Raw genomic sequence first — 20,484 nt, forward strand, 5'->3', positions numbered from 1 at the left:
TACCTGAATATACCCAAGACCCTCTAAAATTTGCCTTATGATTAGCAAGGGGTGAGGGGGTCTCAAACACTCTGGCAATGAAAATTTTTTTGTGTGATGATCAGAAGGGAGAAGATAGTGGAGAGGAAGGGAGAACACTTCAAACAACTTATTTAAAAGAAAACGTATGTTTGAAGGAAGTCACCTATGACTAGTAACATAGTTAGGATCTTTAAATAAATGATATTTTTCCAAGAATAAAATATTAAATAATCCACTGTTAGTTGTAATTTTTAAGTTCTAGCATTCAGAAACTGAAGTTCTATTAATTAACGGTGGGGCTGATTTGCTTATTTATACCTAGGCACATCCGGGAAAGGTTCCAGGACTCAAGAGATAGAAGAAAAATATTAAAAGCTTCCAGATAGAAAAATAGTTATTTGATTTTCTTAAAAATAATTGTATGTGACTATATTGCTTACCTTTTCAATTATTCAATTCTTTATAACTTAGTCTGTAGTATGAGACATTAACTTGATCTTTTATGGTAAATACATCATAAGTAATAGAACATATTAATATTTTGATGAGTATGGACAAAATATGAGGACTCTGTGTATGTGCATGTGTGTGTGTGCTGGTTACTAAAATGAATTCCAGCCACCAAAGAAAGGAGAACAAAAGACTAATGCTTTATTTTATAATGACATTAAATTCTTGGAAATTTTATACAAGATAGACTTTGGTCAGATAGCATTTGAGCTCTTGTTACAAAGAGTAAACATGGAAAAGCAATTAAGAATACGAATATTCAAGTGAAGATATAACATTACTAGCTAGACCATTTTTAAAATCAAAAAAGCACTACCTAAAACAATTCTATTACTGCTTTACATATATTCATGTCTTTCATCTTTCTCATATATATTTCTTACATATATTGTTGTTTCATTGGCTTCAGTTTTATAATCTTTGGGACTGAAGACATGGTGTCTACATTAAGAAACTGACATAATTAGAAAGTACTGATTTCAGTGTAAATCAACCTCTATTGGGAAAAATACAAGAATAAACATCGAATCTTCACTCTGTACCTACCCACTGGCAAACACTCTGTGAGTTCTGGACAGAATTCATTTGAACCTCTGTTTTGTGAGTCACATTTCCTCAGTTAAACAATCATTGACTGTCAAGAGACAGCACCAGACATAAGGACACTTTTACACTGGCCATTTGAGGCCTAGGACCTATTCACTTTGGTCCATATTCTCTTTGGATACTGTCTGTTTGTTTATTTTAACTTGATTCTAGATAACGGGAAAGGAAGCAGGAGTGCAGGAATGGTATTCAGACTTCAAGACTCAGCAGGTTGTGGTCATGGAAGTGACTGTCATAGTCTCTCTTCTCAGGGACCTTTAAAGAAAACAGAATTAGGGCACTTAATACTTTCTTTCACTGGACTTATTAAAAGTTAGTATTGAAAAAAAGGCATTTTCAGTAATTATTATCCAAGTTTAGAGAGAACTGGGAATCAAAATTTTTTGAGTTGGAGAAAAATAAAAGAACAAGTATTTATCTCATCCATTCTGATTACATTCCCTCTTTTCAAACCCATTCTCCCTGGAATCCTGATGAAATCACTCAGGCATTTATCCATCCCTCTCAGGCTTTGCAGGAAATAATTTGGGAGAAAATGTCAACAGGGTAAAGGTAGTAACTGGAGGATAGAAAAAAGTTGATGTTTTGTTATTCACAGAACCTCTTGATGTATACTCTCTCAAATTCTTCAGCCTTCTTTTACATACGGTATTCAATCTCACGCTCTTGCCCAGAATCCTATTATTTTTACGAGTAGCATTTTTATTGCTCTCAGAAGGGTGAAAAGACATTTGCCAGTTAAACTCTATCTCTTGTTCATCTAGTTTTTGCTTTGGAAAATACCACAACTTCTGATTTGATCTGGCTGGACACAATTTTAATTTCTCTCTATAAATAGGGAGTTCTTCCAATTTCATCACACATACACCACACAGACATCTAGGCTTGAAGTGAGCAAAACTTTCACTAGCAAAGTCACCATTTGCATTCTTGTTTGGAATACTGCACAGTACCTCCCAATAAACAGAATCGTCATAGCAGTTCTCGTCAGATGGCTGTCCCCAGATAGGTATCTTTAGAATTAAACCTATGAAGATGGAGGGAAAATAAGTCATGTTATGACGCTAAAGAGAAAAATCTACTTGCATAGTATTAAAAATGCTGTCATAAAATTCACTCCCTTGAGCTGACATAATTACTGCCAGAAGTTTTGAACACTTTCGATTTTACCAATTGACTTGCTTTATTAAGAGAGCATGAGGTACAAGGAAGTGTTCATTTTTTTATGCTGACCTGTAATCAGACCTCCAGCAAGTGCTGTTCCGATGGAAGAACCCAGTGCAGCTGCCTGCATGCTCGTGGTAGTCCTAGGAAGCCAAATGAAAAGAATCATGTTTTTCTGGACACCAGCAAGCAAATCTCACCTACTGAGAGCGTGGATGTCTGCCATCTTCTGGCCAGAGGGCAGCATTACATACCAGCAAACACAAACGTTTGTTACAAATTTTTTTCTGTCATATTTTTATTTTCTTTGACTCTCTTAAGCAGTGTTAGAAAATTCTTAGACACACTGAAGGAAAAATAAAATTTTCATGTATCTCCAGGAATAATAAAACCTTTCTTAGAAAAGATTTAGCACTCAAAAAATTGATCCCTGATGTGATTCATTCAATAAATAATTTATTGAGCATCCACTCTGTGATAGCTTCTCTTCTAGGAACTGAGGGTAGAGTAATGTATAAAACAACACGGGCTAGCAGCTCTCCGTACTTCCTCCTAAAGAAGCAGTTAAGAGAAAATTAGAAAATCTATCAATAAGATCAGAAAAATTCAGCATGTATTGTAGAGACAAAGCACTGAAGTTATTTATCTCTATATGTCGTCTTAGAAGTCATTACCGTAAAATGAAAGTCGTGAAAAATATCTTAAAATTTTGGGAATGAAAAATGTGGTAAGAGGCTATTGAAATGCATAAAGGTGTTACATGAGTGAAAGGTGAACTAGGAATATGGGAGTCTCCTTAGCACAGTGCCTTACTCATAGCAGACAATTAAATAAAAAGTGGTTGAAAGATTGAATGAGTGATTCCAGTAAATCAAACAACTGCAAAATGAGAGTGTATTGGTATTCCAGCCTCATCATCCAAGAGAGAGAGAATGCACTAAACTCAAATTTCTTTTTTTCTCTTTATTTGAAAGGTTTAAATTTTTCTACTATATAAAAAAAGGCACAAATAACACATATCATTGTAAAAATATTAGAAGCTGCAAATAAAAAGAGAAAAGTTTAATATTCCTGGAATCCTATCAGAACATAATTTTACATTTCTATTCCAATCTGTCCCTCTCAGATCAGAAAAGAAATGTAAAATAAAAACATGTATTTTTCTAAAAATGCAATCATGCTATAATAATCATTTTCCCATTAAATATATCTTAACTGTCCTTTATGTCAGTAAATGTAGATTAGACCACAATTTGAATTGCTACAGAGTATTACACTATATAAATATACTATAATTATAGTTTTTAGGTTGATATTAGGGTGCTTCTAGTGTATCATATTTTTTAAAATGCTGTGAAAACATATCCTCCTCTGAAAATGCTTATGAACTTGTTCAATTGTTTTCCTAATATAAAACCTATTTAGAATGAGATTATTAATAAAAGGTATATATACTTATATACTTTTGTGTGTGTGTGTTTGTTTGAGACAGGCTCTTTCTCTGTTGCCAAAGCTAGAATGCAGTGGCATCATCATAGCTCACTGCAACCTCAAACTCCTGAGCTCAAGCGATTCTTCTGCCTCAGCCTCCCAAGTAGCTGGGGCTACAGGTGCACATCACCATGCCTGGCTAATTTTTCTTATTTCTTTGTAGACACAGAATCTTGCTATTTTTCCCAGGCTCATCTTGAACTCCTAGCCTCAAGGAATCCTTCGACCTCAGCTTCTCAGAGTGTGAAGATTACAGGTGTGAGCCATTACACCCCACTGGTTATATATAACCCTTAAGGGCTTTTCCAAATAGGAATTTGTAAAATTTATATCCTCATTTCTCTCCTTCAGTCACCATTCAGAATTATTATTTATTTATTCTTTGTCACTTTGATAAGTGAAAAACTGGTAACTTGTTTAATTTGCATTTCTTTGATTACTAATGAGTTGAATATTTCATATATATGTATTTATTTGATTTTTCTTCTTCGGTAATCTGCCTATTAATTTTACACGAATTTGCCAAGATCTTTTACAAGGTGTTAACAGATATTTTTTGATGAAAAGTATTCTATGATCAAATAGGCTTGGAAAACACTGAGTTAAACAAAATTAACAGCATTATTACAGTTAGGCTGCTATAATTTGCAGAGGTGTCCCTTAAGAACATTAACTTTCCCTTGTTCTATGCCTACCAAAAACCTGCTTTGCATTTTAATATTCTGAATAGACACAGGTGAGTACTCTTGGCTCTCAGACAGGCATTTTATTTGGTGTGAGATGTGTGAATTTTAACCAGGTGAATGGGCCTTCAAGGCTTTCTCCTCCTCCCCTTCCCCAGCCGTTGCCCTCTTCCCCTCCCTCTCCACCAAAGAGATGTTTCTAAACCTGCATACTCAAGGACTAGACCCTCAACCATGAGACTTACCCAATGTCTGGCCCCCCAATGAGGCTGTCAGTGAGCCCAGCCTGAGAGCCAAATAGACCTGTTTTACTGTATCTGTGGAACCGGTCTAGGCATGATGCTCAGGAATTCCTAACCACGAGGCACCTCATAGTGACCCCTGCATGCACACTCTGACACTTAGGAGTTGAGCTCATTGACACATGCTTCTATCATGCTTGATTTGCATTAAAATATTAACTGCCATGTGAGTTATGCACTATTTTTCAAGTTTTCACATTACTTTTTACATTACTAATTTTCAAGTTTTTATACTACTTTTTATTGATGCATGTTTTAGAATCATTTTGTTTTCGAAGTTCTTATTCTATTTTTTTAATAAAACACCTTGGCCCCCAAGGGAACATTTTCTTTTCTTTTTTTTTTTTTGTAGCAGTCAATGTGTTAAAATATTTTAGTGTTTGATCTCAACAGTTGTTTAGGGCCTGGGAAGAACTAATAAAAATGTGGTTATTTTTGGGTTGTCCTCCAGTGTTCCAAAAGGGGTAAAAAAAAATCATGCAGATGAAATGGGTTAACTACATACATGAAGAAGGAAGCAAACTTTCTATTCAGTAGAAGCTATGATTAAATGAGTTTTTCAATATTGCTTAGTATTTGGCTCTATAGGGTTAAATTTTAACCTGCTAAAATTGAAAAGGAGATTTTTCTTTTTCAATTTATGCAACTCTAGTCAGTGATCAACCTGAGCCATTTCTAGACACACTTTCACCTTTTTTTTATGCCCTCAATTGGATTTAAAAATTGAACATTCTGATTCCTCCTTACTTACTCTGAGTAATCTGGACTTAAGGTCTTCCTAGCTGTTTTGCATGCATGACATTCATATCAAATTGCTCCAATGTTGGGTAAAAGTGACAACTGATGGTTTGTAACATCACTTCCATTCTCCTGGGTTTGACTGATAGTTTTTTTTTTGCTGGTTGTTTAAGTAAACATTTATTCCCACCTTGGGGAAAAATCTAGGTCTGTTAGAGCTAGCAGAGATTTTAGAGAGTAAATAGTCTAATCTTCTTATTTTACAGAAGAGGAAACTGGGAACCAGAGCCGGGTTGGGGCCATATGCCAGTCTTCTTGATTCTGCAGAGCCAACTACTTTAGACATTATCCTAACTCATTCTTTGTGGAGACCACAAGGAAATGACTGTTCAATGCATCCCATGTGCTCCCTCCTACATTTTGGAGCGATCAAGAAAAAGAGTAGGCCTACTGCAATCTGATGGTGATTATCAAATTATACTATCTGTTAGGAGACAGTTGTCTATGGTAGAAACATTTAAATGAATGTTAATTTAAAAATAATTAACAATGTTAGCTAAAACACATTTTCCAATAAAATTCTATTCTAATTCTCTTCTCTCAGTTGTGTCTCTTTCATTCTAATATGGACAATACCTACAAACTGTGACCTGAACTGTTCTTCCATCACTGGATATCTCAGGGAGTGTGAGAAAACGTCACGGAACCAGGGACAAGGAAAATCTAGTCTTTTACTCACGTGTTAGACACTCCCATGCCTACTGCCGCAATGCCTGCGAGCCCTCCCACCACTCCAGGTAAGCCGTGCAGGTTATGGATGCCACATGTATCTTGAATCCTCAGTTTAGTAGCAAAAAATGGCTAAAATTATAAAAGGAGGAAGGCTTATTATTTTACTACTCACTAATTATGCTGGGCTCTATAACTGAAATAAATAACCAGGAAGAAGAATTTTTTATACATAAATTTAACTGTATATATTTAAGGTATATAGCTTGATGTTATCATATACATAGAAAAGTAAAAAAAGTTACTATAGTGAAGCAAATGAGTAGCTCCATCATATCACACAGTAACCCATTTTTTTTTTTGTTTTGTGGCAAGAGTAGTTAAAATCTACTAATTTAGCATAAATCCTACATACAGTACAATTTTATGATCTATAGGCTCATATGTACATTAGATTTCTAGATTTATTCATCCTACAGATCTGCTACTTTTTATCCTCTGACCTATATCTCATTTTCTTCCCTGGCCAGAAGAAAAAATTTTATGTATAGTTCAGTTCTCCATCCATATCTGAAGTCCACTTAAGTCAGAGAATTTGAATATACTAGTGGCAAAATTGCCCATTTAAATCTTTAGTGGAGGAGTTCGAAGGGTGTGATTTCAAGTCCTACTCCTTATATCCTAAATCCCTCAGAAGAGCAGAGTCTTTAATTATACAAAACAAAAGAATAACATCAACAATTTCAATGAACCGGCCCCAAAGAAAAGTTACATACAAGTACTTAACATGTAATTCATAGAAAATTAAAAATAACTGATATCAGCTTCTCTCCTGCTATCCTGAAGTCAGGAAAGAGCAGAACCACCAAAACAACTGAAATATGAGAAGTATTTCTGAGAGGCAGGCAAATGGACTCCAAACAAGGAAAAGTGCTTATAAAAGAAAACTTCAAGGTTTTTTTTTTTTCCTGCTGGGGGAATGTGAGAAGAAAATGGTGTAGATTGAAATAGTGACTCAGAGCATCTGATGTACTTACAGTCAGGAATTTGTATCCAAACACGGAGACAATTCCCGCAATGCTCCCGATGATCATAGAACCGTGGGGCTGAATCTCCATGTCGGCACAGGTGCCCACGGCAACTCCTCCAGCCAGGGTGGCGTTCTGAATGTGAACCTGAGGGTGGGCAGAAAGATGCATGAGGGGCGATGAACCAGGCAGAGTTCAGAAGGACTGGAGGAATCTAGGGTTCAGTGCACCCTTGACACATTCTTCAGTTGAAAGGGCTGCTGATTATTTTTATAAAACAGGCTTCTTTGTAATTACGGAAGGCTCTTCGGCCAAGCAGTTGGCATTTGCTATCTTTCCTGCCAGGGTCCTTTGGTAGTGGATGAGTAACCAGGTTAATAAGACCAGGGGTGGGAGGCATATGAGAAAATCAAAAGAAGTTGTAGTGGAAGGACAGGAGTTTATAGAGCAAATATTCTAGCAGATTTGCCTATTGATGCAGTTTTTGGAACACATGTGTGGTATCATGAACCAAAAGAGAACTATGACTGCAGTCTGCTTTGTAGTCTAGGATATTCCAGTATTCAAAGAGAAATGTAGAGATATTGAAATGTACACATTCCATAAGAAAGACAACAGTTTTTTGCAAGTGTCAATGTCTTGAGAACATTTAAGGATGGAAGAAAGAGGAATCAATTTCTGTTTACCAGAATTCCTCAAAATAATTACATTCTCGCTGTTCTACTTGAGGAGCAGAGTTTATCGGTACTTTTAAAAGAGAACCACTGAACTATACATGTGTGATTTTTTTCTTTTAATCATTGTTTTTAATGATCTCTCATGAGACAATCTGTGGAGAATTGAAATATATGTCGTCAGTCATTCTTAAGAAATAAATTATTAATGTAATATCCCTTTCCTCCCCCAGGTTAGAAAAGTAGAGTGAGTGATTTATCTGAAGGTTACTTCTTTACTGATGTTTCTCTAGCTCACAGGCAAGAAACTCAAGGGACTAACTTGAGGGGGGTCTAAAATAATATTTTATTTTAAATTAATTTTGGATACATAAAAGTAACAAAAGTACTACAGAGAGTTTCCGTATGTCCTTCACCCAGTTTCCCCCACTGCTAACGTCTCACATGGCCATAGAAAGGAAAACAGCATTGACACAATACTATGAATGATCTTATATGAATTTTACCAATTATTCCCTCTAATGACATTTTTCTTTTCTAGTGTCCTTTTGAGGATCCCACATTGAATTTAGTTGTTATTTCTTTGGGAAGAATATTTGCATTTGGGAAAATAGAATCAATGTGAGCCATCCCACTTTCTTTTTCTACTCTTCGACAAGTCTTGTTTCTAAGGAAGATTTTCTAAGAACTTGGGAGCAGTTAGCACTATCATTAAAGAAATATACCTCAGGTCTTTTTGATTTTTACATGACTACGTTCAGTCCCTATGAGACTGTAAATTTCCTTGAGAATATTTTTTTAAATTTGCTGAGTACAAATTTGATGAATAAATGAATAATTTTTACACTCAAAACATTCTCCAAGGTTTGCAATTTTGTGATTTGTCCTGGTAGCTCAGCAGGAATGATCTATCACTTATTCAAACAATTGTCACCGTTGCTAAGTGAAATGTTCATGGGGGCTACTATGGCACTTACCATATTGAGCTTGCCTCGTTGCTCCAAAAGGCTGGAGATTGCATAGGTTGTGAGTACGCAGGCAACAAGAGAGAGGTATGTGTTTACGATGGCCCTGTACTGCTTGTCTCCAGCTTCAGCAAAGACCGAATTAAAGCTGGGCCAGAACGTCCAAAGAAAAAGAGTCCCTGCAATAAACCACAAGAAGGGATATTAGTTCTGAATATGGAAGACAGTCCAGGGGAGGCAGTTTGCTTCGGGTGCAGACAATGTCTCTTAGTGTTAGGCTTAACAGTTAGGAGAAACATGGAGCATTGAGCCAGCATAAACAAAGTCATTTTCAAAGCATGTTTGTCTTTGAGAATCTTCACACCCACTTTGGAGTTAAACTTCCCTCATCCCTGACCAAATAGACAAGAATCAGGCAAGTTCAGGCCAACTAGAGACATCAACTGTGGGATGGTCCTGGCTGGAAGGTGGACTGTTGGATGGGAGAGCGAAGAGCAGTTGTAGCCCAGGTGTGGATCACAGGGAGAGACAACAGAGACGTCTGGGGGGACCCCACCGAGAAAGATTGCAAAGCTGAGAAGGAAGAAGATAAAGAGGAGAAGCTTACGGCATGGACCAAACCCATAGAGGCTTGTACCCCAGTGAAAGGGTGATGGGGGTTTCCCCTCCCACACCTAGAGACCTTCGCAAACTTCCTTGCTGAACCCACTGTGGAGAACAGAGCTGCTGCAATTTGTGAGTTTCCTGTCTACCAGCATTTTTCCACATCGTGTGCTGATGGCTTAGACAGGTGGGCTGGACCTGGTGCTCCCCGGACACGAGAGTGGCACAGGGAGACTCAGTGGCGAGGTCTTGGTCTTGGACTTGGGCAGTGAGGAAGCCCTCATGGCTATATCCAATGGGAGAGTGTGGCCGGGAGCTGAAGAATGGAGATCCCCTACCCCTGCTGGAGAACCACCATATTGGATAGCGGTGTGGCACTTGCAGTGAATTCGCCTATTCCCTAGTTCTCATGACAACTGACTGCCTCAGATGCACCGGCTGGACAGGAGTAGTGGCCCCTCCCCCCACTCATTGCAATAAGGAGTGCAGATTGGGCCAAGAAACTCACATGGAGCTGGTTCGCCCGAGTGGAAGTGTGCCCCTGGCAGAGGCCCCTGCAGATAGAGAGGCCTACCTCACTCTCCTTGGGGTCTCATGGTAGAACAGGGGTGCACAACTGGGGATCCCCCTACCTGCAGGTCTTCTGTGGAGACCCACATTAGTGGGTCAGACACACGGACTGAGTGGTAGTTTGAGAGCTGGCTTGGTTGGTGAGGGAGCTCACATGGACTGATCTGATGGGAGAGTGCTGTGGAGTTCCAGTAAATAGGGAGGGTGTTCACCTCACCCCGCAGAGAAACCGCACTAGTGAGCAAGTGTGGAAAGAGCTTGACCCAGGGCCTTAGCACTCATGTCTTTATGTCCCTCCCTCTGGAACAGCCTTCCTGACTTGGAGAGATTGCCCTGAACTTCATACCAATGGCTCCCCCTCGTGGCCAGAAAACCAACCTCTGAGCCCCACTGAGGCTTTGCAAAACTCTTCAGGCTCTTGAAATCCAGCCATGATCTGTCTTGCTCCTCCCTCCACCTCAGGGGGAGTGGAGATCCAGCAACCCCCTGGGAGCTGCAGGAACCCTCCTAAAGCTTGGGGCATTCGTGTACCCACCTGGGGGACCAGAGATTACCATAGGCACAAAAGAACATCTCAGCTGCTGGCTTTTCCATGCAAACTTCAATCAATGACAGGGGGAACCACCACACAGCTAAGCATAGCACCTTCCAACTCAAGCAAATAGGGAATAGCTGATTCATACTCACAAGTACCACCCACTATCTCAGAGATTAAGCTGGGGGACCTAACTCACAAAACACTGTTGGGAAAAGGTGAAGAGAGCAGGTCAGAGCTAACCAGATAAATTCATCAAACCTGCTAGAACCCCCCACAGGAAACTCAGGACCAGTACTTCTCTCCCTGGCACAGTCAGGGATCAATCTTCAGAAACTCTGAGACAGGCCCATAAGCCAGGCCTAGCACCCCCAGGTCTCAACTGAGAGGCCAGATGACAAGGAATCAGTGAAAGAACTCCAGAAACATAAAAAATCAAAGAGAAAGGACATCCCCCAAAAGAAAATAATAATTCTTTACCAATGGTGCTAACCAAAATGAAAAGATTGAAATGACAGATGAAGAATTTCAAATATGGATTGAAAGGAAGCTCAATGAAATACAAGAAAAAATACAAATCTAACATAAAGAGACCACAAAAACAATGCGGGAAATGAAGGAAAAATTCACTAAAGAAACTAAATTATTAAAAAAATCAAACAGAATTTCTAGAAATGAAAAATTCATTCAAGGAAATACAAAACATAGTGGAAAGCCTTAAGGATAGTTAGATGAAGCAGAAGAAAGAATCCCAGAGCTTGAAAAACAACACCTTTGAATTAAACAAGCAGTCAAAGAGATAGAACAAGAAATAAGAGGTGCCTAACATAAGAATCATAGGCATCCCTGAGGGCAAAGAAGAAAATACACAAGAGTTGGAAAACCTATTTGAGGGAATAATTGAGGAAAATTTCCCTGGTTTTGCTAGCAGTCTAGATAGCCAGGTACAAAAAGCTCAATGGAATCCAGAGAGATTCATTGCAAAGAGGCAATCAACCTGACACATAGTCGTCAGACTGGGCAAAGAAAACATGAAAGAGGCACTTCTACAAGCCATAAGGCAAAAGTATCAGGTGACTTTCAAAGGAAAACACATCAGACTAACTGCAGACTTCCCAACTGAGACCTTACAAGCCAGGAGAGATTGGAGTCCTATGCTCAGTCTTCTCAAACAAAGTAATGGCAAGCCTAGAATTATGTATCCTGCAAAACTAGGTTTCTTATATGAGGGAGAAATAAAGACTTTCTCAGACAAGCAAACACTGAGGGAATTTGACAAGACCAGACTTGCCCTGCAAGAAGTACTCAGAACTGCATTATATACTGATCAGCACAATAGACCACCACCAGTGTAAAATCACCCAAAAGCTAAAGGTCAGAGCCCAGATACCACAATGGCTCAAGATGTAAAACAAAGAAATAAAGTTCTACTCAACAGGATGAACAGAAATCCACCCCACTTATGAATTCTTTCAATAAATGTGAATGGCTTGAATTCCCCACTGAAGAAGCACAGGATGGCTGAATGGATAAAAGAAATACAAGGCAAGTATCTGCTCTCTCCAGGAAATATATCTAACCCACAATGACTCATGCAGACTCAAGGTGAAGGGATGGAAAACAATATTTCATGCAATTGGAAACCAAAAGAAAGTTGGTGTAGCCATTGTCATATCAGATAACATAGACTTCCAATCAATAAAAGTAAAGAAAGACAAAGACGGTCATTATATAATGGTGAAGGGAACAATTCCACAAAAAGACATATAACAATTTTAAATATTTATGTACCTAACAGAGGTGTGCACAGATTCATAAAGCAAAGCCTACTTAATCTAAACAAAATGATAAGCAGCAGCATCAAAATAGCCAGGGACTTCAATACCCCACTGATGGAACTGAACAGATCCTCCAAGCAGAAAATAAATAAAGAGGCAATATACTTAAATGGAACTCTAGAACAAATGGGCCTAATAGACATTTACAGAATATTCTACTCCAAAACTACTGAATAAATGTTCCTCTCATCATGGAACATTTTCTAAGATTGATCACATCCTAGGCCACAAAACATGTCTTACAAACTTGAAAAAATAGAAATTATACCATGCATCTTCTTAGACCACAGTGGCATTAAATTAGAAATCAACTCCAACAGAAACTCTCAACTGTACCAAAAGTCATGGAAATTAAACAACCTGCTGCTGAACAATTATTGGGCCAAGGAAGAAATTAAGATGGAATCAAAAGATTCTTCATACCAAATGACAAAGAGGACACAAGTTATCAAAATCTGTAGGATTCAGCAAAAGTAATCCTAAGAGGAAAATTCATAGCCTTAAATGCCTACATCCAAAAAGAGAAAGATCACAAATCAACAATTTAATGACTCATCTCAAGGAATTGGAAAGGATGAACAAACCAATCCGAAACCCAGAAGAAGAAAAGAAATAACTACGGTCATAGCAGAACTAAATGCAATTGATAATAAAAGAATTATACAGAAGATTAATGAAACAAAAAGTTGGTTCTTTGAAAAGATAAACAAAATCAATAAGCTTCTTGTTAGATTAACCAGAAACAAAAAATAAAAGACTATAATAAGTTCAATCAGAAATGAAAATGGAGATATTACAACTGATATCACAGAAATATAAAAATCCTCACTGAGTGCTGTAAAAATCTCTATGCACATAAACTTGAAAATGTGAAGGAAATGGACAAATTCTTGTGAAGACACACCTCCCTAGACTCAGTAAAGAAAAAATAGAACTCCTGAAAAAGCCAATTACAAGGAACGAAATTTAAGTCACAATAAAAAATCTTCAATAAAATAATTCCTTGGACCAGATGGTTTCACACCTTAATTTTACCAGACCTACCAGGAAGAACTGGTACTTATACTGCAGAAATTACTTCATAACATCGGGAAGGAAGAAATCCTCCCTGACTCATTCCATAAAGCCAGTATCACCTTGATAACAGAGACAGGAAAGTACACTACAAAAAAGGAAAACTACAGACCAATATCTCTTATGGATATAGATGCAAAAATTCTCAATAAAATCCTAGCAAACCAAATTCAGCTGCACATCAAAAAAATAATTCACTGCAACCAAGTGGGCTTCATCTTAGGCATGCAAGGATGGTTCAACATAAGCAAATCTATAAATGTGATTCACTCACATAAATAGAAGCAAAAATAAAGACCATATGATCCTCCCAGTAGATGGAGAAAAGCTATATGACAAAAATTCAGCACCCTATTATGATAAGAACTCTTAACAAAATAGACATAGATGAAACATACCTAAGAATTATAAAAGCCATATGTGACAAACCCACAGCCAACATCACACTGAACAGGGAAAAATTGAAAGCATTCCCACATAGAACTGGGACCAGACAAGGTTGCCTGCTGTCACTGCTTGTATTAAACCTAGTGCTGGAGTCCTAGGCAGAGCAATCAGGCAAGAGAAGGAAATCAAGAGTATCCAAATGGGGAAAGAAGAGGTCATACTATTACTCTTTGCTGATGATATGATCTCATATCTAGAAAACCCCAAAGATTCTGTCAAGAGACTCCTAGAATTGATAAATAAATTCAGCAAAGTCTCAAGTTAGAATAAAATCAATGTACACAGATCAGTAGTATTCTTATATGCCAACAACAGTCAAGCTGAGAATCAAATCAAAGGCTCAATAGCTTTCACAATAGCAACAAAGAAAGTAAAATACCTGGGAAAATATTTAAATAAGGAGGTGAAAATCTTTACAAAAAGAACTATGACTCACTGAGAGGGTAAATTATAGGTGAGCTAAACAAATGGAAAAACATATCATGCTCATGGATTGACAGAATCAACATTGTTAAAATGCCTATATTACCCAAAGTGATTTACACATTCAATGCAATCCTCATTAAAATACCAACATCATTTTTAGCAGATCTAGAAAAAATAATTCTATGCTTCGTATGGAAACAGAAAAGAGCCTGAATAGCCAAATCAACCTTAAGTAAAAAGAATAAATTGGAAGACACTGCTTTATCAGATTTCAAGCTATACTACAAGGCTATAGTAACCAAAATGGCGTGATACTGGAATAAGAATAGAGACCTAGACCAATGAATTAGAACAGAGAACCCAGATACAAAACCATCCTCATATTGCCATCCAATCTTTGACAAAGCAGACTATAACATACACTGGGGAAAAGAATCCCTATTCAATAAATGGTGCTGGGAAAATTGGACAGCTACATGTAGAAGACTGAAACAGGATGCACAACTCTCACCACTCACAAAAATTAATTCATGATGGATAATAGACTTAAACCTAAGGCATGAAACTTTAAGAATTCTAGAAGAAAATGTTGGAAAAACTTTTATAGCTATTAGTCTAGGCATAGAATTTATGAAAAAGATCCCAAAGGAAATCACAGCAACAGCAAAAATTTATAAATGGGACCTGATTAAATTAAAAAGCTTCTGCATAGCCAAGGAAAGAATCAATAGAGAGAATAGACAAATTACAGAATGGGAGGAAATATTTGCATGCTATACCTCCAATAAATGGCTAATAACTAGAATCTACAATGAACTCAAGCAAATCAGCAAGAAAAAAGTCAAACAGCCCCATTAAAATGTGGGCAAAAGACATGAAAGAAGTTTTTCAAAAGAAGATAGACTAATGGCCAATAAACATATGAAAAAAATGTTTGACGTCTCCAGTCATCAGGGAAATGCAAATCCAAACCACGATGAGATATCCTCTAACTCCAGTGAGAATGGCTTTTATCTAAAAGTCCCCAAACAACAGATGCTGGCATGGATGTGAAGTGAAAGAAATACATATACACTTGTACACTGAGGTACTTATCTCCCAGCTGGTAAATCTTTCCTTGCTTCACCATTCAGTTTCAGGAGGGTGTGGGAGGCAACAATTAATCATGTGTGGACTTAATAAATACAATGTGAGTCTGTCTATCTGTCTGTGTGTTTGTCTCTCTCTTTTAATTTTATAGATGAGGGTTGCTCTGTTGCCTAGGGTGGATTTTAACTCCTGGGCCCAAAGAAAAAAAGAAAAATGGGACAGCAAACTAGGACAGCTCTATGAAAAGTAGTATGGAGATATCTCAAAGAACTAAAAGTAGACCTACCATTTGATCCAGCAATCCCACTATTGGGTATTTACCCAAAGGAAAAAAATTTATTTTATCAAAAAGACACTTGCATTAGAATGTTTATTGCAGCATAATTCATAATCACAAAGATGTGGAATCAACCCAGGTGCCTATAAATCCATGAATGGATTAATGAAATGTGGTGTATATATATACCATGGAGTACTACTCAGCCATAAAAAATGGTGAAGGTTGTAACAACCTGGATGGAACTAGAGACCATTCTGCTAAGTAAAGTATGGCAAGAATGGAAACACTAACACCACATATACTCATTATTAAATTGGAACTAATCAAGTAACACTCATGTGCACATCTGGAAGTATAACTCAACAGAAATAAAGCAGGTTGGAGAGGGGAGGACAGTGTAGATAAATTCACACCTAATGGGTACAACGCACACTTTCTGGTTGATGGGCACAATTATAACTTTGACTGAAACTACACAAAAGCAATTCATGTAATCAAAGTATTTGTACCCCCATAATATTCTGAAGTTAAAAAAAAAATCAGGCAAGTTCATCCACACTCACCAATCATTGCAAACATGTCTGAGTGGTACACAGACTCTTCATTTTTATGCCCCCTTCTCAGGCCAGATCGATACAAGATGCCTGCTACAGCCAAGCCAAAGTAGGCCCCAAAAGCATGAATGGTCATCGATGCTCCAGTGTCAGAGGCCTGAGGAGACAAAAGGGCATTCGTGTAAATAGAGGTGCACCTGAGTCTCCTTAAAGGAGGAAAGTCAATGAAAGAACTGCTTCATTAGTTAAAAAATAAAGAAAAAAAGAGAGAAAGAATGTGTCAGAGAAAGAGGGGTAAACAAGGGTAGTAAAATAGAAAAAGTACAGGCTTTAGAGCCATGCAGAACTGACTTTCAATTCCCCATCAGGTACTTCCTTGCATTGTGACTTTAGACATATTACTAATTTGTCTGAATATGTTCCTATAACATGGGAAAATATTACCCACCTAACAGTTGTGGTGAGACTTAGATGGGATAGTGTTTATATAGTGCTAGGTCCTTAGCAAGATCTCAGTACATTCTAGGGTACTTCTTCAGGTGATGGAGCTTCCCAGTGAAATATGTGTTGCACTTGATACAAAGCGAAGATGATTTACATTCCCCTGACATCACAGTTAAAGCTCACTTAATTGCTACTCAAGACTTGAAGCTTCAAAAAGTCATAGGTTTTCACTGCTAGATGATGACCTGAAAACCAGCTAAGGCCCAAGACTCATTTAAAGAAATATATTTTAGGTCCCTCTTTAGACATGGTATGGATTTGAACCAGTTTTCTATGTTTCCTGTCTCTAAAGTTCAGCGTGCCAAACTCTAGACATTTCTCTGTATCTATAGGCAGGAAAATGATACTAATTTATATATTTAAAATTTTCAAAGTAGCTCAAATTGAAGTATAAAGATTCTCCTGGTTTTTGTTCCTTTTCTGACAAGGCATGGACAAACTCAGTCCCCTTGAAGATCCGCACTTGGTTGGAATGAGACCAACTATTTTCCTAAAATATTTGACCTTTCTAGCAACCTTTAGCCTCCCAGCCACATTTAGTCCTCTCCTAGCTGGGAAATCTTGCCCTGCTTCACCATGTGGTTTCCGGAGGGTGGGAGGGGAGGCAGCAATTAATCATGCTTGGACTTAACAAATACAACATGAGTCTGTCTGACTGTCTCTGTCTTTTAATTTTATAGATGGTGTCTTGCTATGTTGCTCAGGGTGGATTTGAACTCCTGGTCTCAAGTAGTCCTTTAGCCTTAGCCTTAGCTGGGAATACAGACATGTGTCACTGCTCCCAGTTTGTGCTTCTCTTTAAATAATCACGTATTTGTAAGCAAAAGAACCTGCCTCGTTTCTTCCTCTGGAGACATCAAATTAGTCTTTATTCAGCCAACACACATAGTTTATAGATCTTTGTTAATCTGACCTCCTTACCTTGGTGGCTCCATTTTGTACAGGTCAACTCCTTATACCTTGCTCCAACTAAAGGTTTTCCTTTAGATCTTCATTACCAACTAAAGATTGTATACTTGCTGTTACTTTGGGTTAAAGTTCATTCCTCCCCATCAGTTACTTGAAAAACTCATGGGTACCTTTCAGGTCTGGCTTAATTGTTACTTCCTCAGAGAACTATTCCTTGATTCTACAATCTAAATTAGGTCTTCCAGTTACACTTTCTCATAGCTATCTGCCCCCACCCACACATATTTTTCATAGCATACATTGCAATTTATAATAATATTGCTGTATGCGTATTTGTGTATTTCTGTGGGTGGGTGGATGTGTAATTACTTGTTTGATTTCTGTCTCCTTCACTAGATCATAAGCTCTAGAAAGACAGGGACCTTCACTATTTTGTTTGTCACTGAGTCACCAATACCTAGAAAGTTGTAAAAATATTTGCTGTTGAATTAAGTGTTAACAGAAGTCTAAACAAAATAAGAAAATACTGGAGAGTGTCCAGAAATATTCTATTTATTATCTGGGGGAACTGATGAAAGTTTCACGGAGGGGAAGAAATTTGACATAGGCCTCAACAAAGCCTGTATAAGGCTTTATATAGGGCTATTAGGGCTATTCACCTAGCAGTTGAAATATAAACAGGAATTGGTCATTGATAGGCAATACATCATAATAAAAAAGAATTGTACGGTTAGAAAAATCTGGGTGTGAATTCAGACTCATGTAAGTCATTTAGCATCTGTGATCACCAGTTTTATTGTGCATTAATGATAATAACAACAATACCTACCATAAAATGTTGTGAAGATGAAATGAGGTTATGTATATAAAATCCCTGGTTTACAAAAGGCACTCAATAAATGATGGCTATTATTAATACTACTATTTGCTATGGTATCCCTCTCACTAAGGTTTTGCTCCTGTGTAGAGTGGGCACCTATTATGAGTGGTGGCCAGAAGTGATGCCCAAAGCTAGGTAAGTATAAATTCTCTAACCCTTACCTGAAATATCTCACCAACCAGATATTCATTGTAAGCAAAAACAGCAATTTCTATAATTGTCATGATCAGCATTTGGACTGGACTCGTTCTTCCCAGGACTGCTCCAAAAGAAATCAGAACTGTGACTGCACTGAAGTCTGCATTTATCATGCTGAGGGGAAAGGAAAGAATGAAGTATAATACACACCCCAAACAAAACCGTGGGTTGTGATGAGCTATAGCATCACCGTATCCAAAGTGCATGCTCCTCTCCCACCTGAACTGTATGTGCCTCTCCCACTTCCTTAGCTCCCTTCTCTTCCTTTCACCATATACTCTTTAGTTGCCCTACTTTTTAATCTTGACTTACCAGTCCTTTATCTCATTTAGAGTTTTACTTTATTTTTGTTGATATGATAAGTGAATTGTTTCTTAGCGGGTTTGTTTACAACAACAAGAACACATGTTTGCATTTGAAAAACAATCTTCAAAAAATAACTAATGGTAGATGTTTGTTCTCTGTAGCTGAGATAGAAAGAATAATAATTTTGTGAGAGGAGATTTCTTGTACTCTTAAAGTGAAACCAGAGGAGTTATAGACATGAATGTATGATCCAGCTCAGTAGAGCAAGATATTGACATGGATCCTTGGATTTCAAAAATCTTCTGTTGCCTAAGGGAGACAATTTGCCAGCCAGTTCAGAGCTTGAACGACAAGGGACTTGCAGAGAAATAGTAATAATTTATCTGAAAACACAGTAGTTGAAAAATAAGGAATTATCTTGGTCTGTTTGGGCTACTATAACAAAATCCCATAAACCAGGTAGCTTACAAACTGCAAAAATTTATTTTCTTACAGTTCTGGAGTCTGGGTAGTCTGAGATCAAGACACTAACAGATTTCGTATCTGGTCAGGGCTTCCTTTCTGGTTCATAGATTTTTTTCTTTTAGCTGTGCCCTCACATAGTGTGGAAGGATTAAGGAGTCTCCCTTGGGCCTCTTTTATAAGGACACTAATCCCATTCATAAACTTTCCACCTTCGTGCTCTAGTCACTTCCCAAAGGGTCTGCAAATATCATCCCCATGGGGGTTAAGATTTTAACATATTAATTTGGGGGGACACAAACATTCAGACTGTAGCAAGCATGCTCACTTTTTGACTCCAATGTGGATTGTGTGTCCATAGCTGTCCAGAACACCTTGCATAATAGTGCCCCATTGGAGGCCCAGAGCAGCGATGAGCAGGTTGATACCTATACCGCTATAGCTATATTTCTTCAGGAAGGTCATGAGAAAGCCAATCCCAACAAATACCGTGACGTGTACATCTTGGAATACTGAAAAAGAGCAGAGGCCAAAAAAAAAAAAAAAAGAAAATCTGCATTAGAAGACCATGACGAAAAGTGTTACATCATAGTATACCCATTTATTAAATGCTACCGACTTTACATAAAACACTGCAAAAGGAGAGCCTTCATGGAAAGCAAAAGCGTGGTTCCAAGGCCAAGTTGGCTGTTTACCAGCCACGAGACCTTGGCAAGTTATTGAGTACTTGAGCCTTTTTGGGGAAAACTATGCGCTGTCATGTTCATACCAGTGTGCCTTTCAACCTTTCCCTGAGGAATTTTTCATTATTTCCCACCCTGTGAAAGATCTGCAGAGCACACGGTTAGCATCACTCCCTTCTGCAGACTTTCCCAATACTCCCAGGGAAACTAATATT

The 20,484-nt window shown here is 37.8% G+C and overlaps 1 protein-coding gene and 1 long non-coding RNA gene across 3 annotated transcripts in view; one reads left to right on the forward strand and one right to left on the reverse strand.

Annotated features, from left to right (window-relative positions):
* Window positions 1–648: 648 nt before the first annotated feature.
* Window positions 649–20,484, reverse strand: part of RHAG (Rh associated glycoprotein) — a 31,829-nt gene continuing 11,993 nt past the window's right edge. The window contains exons 2-10 of one of the 2 annotated variants that reach the window (XM_045543714.1): window positions 19,915–20,098; window positions 18,782–18,932; window positions 16,337–16,484; window positions 8,924–9,090; window positions 7,282–7,419; window positions 6,255–6,376; window positions 2,371–2,444; window positions 2,091–2,164; window positions 649–1,392 (exon numbers count right to left, since the gene is read on the reverse strand). In XM_045543714.1, coding sequence (XP_045399670.1) covers window positions 1,327–1,392; window positions 2,091–2,164; window positions 2,371–2,444; window positions 6,255–6,376; window positions 7,282–7,419; window positions 8,924–9,090; window positions 16,337–16,484; window positions 18,782–18,932; window positions 19,915–20,098 — 1,124 coding nt within the window. In that variant the 3' untranslated portion in view covers window positions 649–1,326. The remainder of the gene's footprint in view (window positions 1,393–2,090; window positions 2,165–2,370; window positions 2,445–6,254; window positions 6,377–7,281; window positions 7,420–8,923; window positions 9,091–16,336; window positions 16,485–18,781; window positions 18,933–19,914; window positions 20,099–20,484) is intronic. The other variant, XM_045543715.1, reaches the window with a different exon arrangement.
* Window positions 3,908–8,661, forward strand: LOC123632930. The gene is made up of 4 exons (XR_006733507.1): window positions 3,908–4,048; window positions 5,782–5,978; window positions 6,120–6,312; window positions 8,488–8,661. It is a non-coding gene; the product is annotated as an uncharacterized LOC123632930 (long non-coding RNA).

The sequence above is a fragment of the Lemur catta genome, chromosome 2 (genome assembly GCF_020740605.2).
Source record: "Lemur catta isolate mLemCat1 chromosome 2, mLemCat1.pri, whole genome shotgun sequence".
Classification (NCBI taxonomy): Eukaryota; Metazoa; Chordata; class Mammalia; order Primates; family Lemuridae; genus Lemur; species Lemur catta.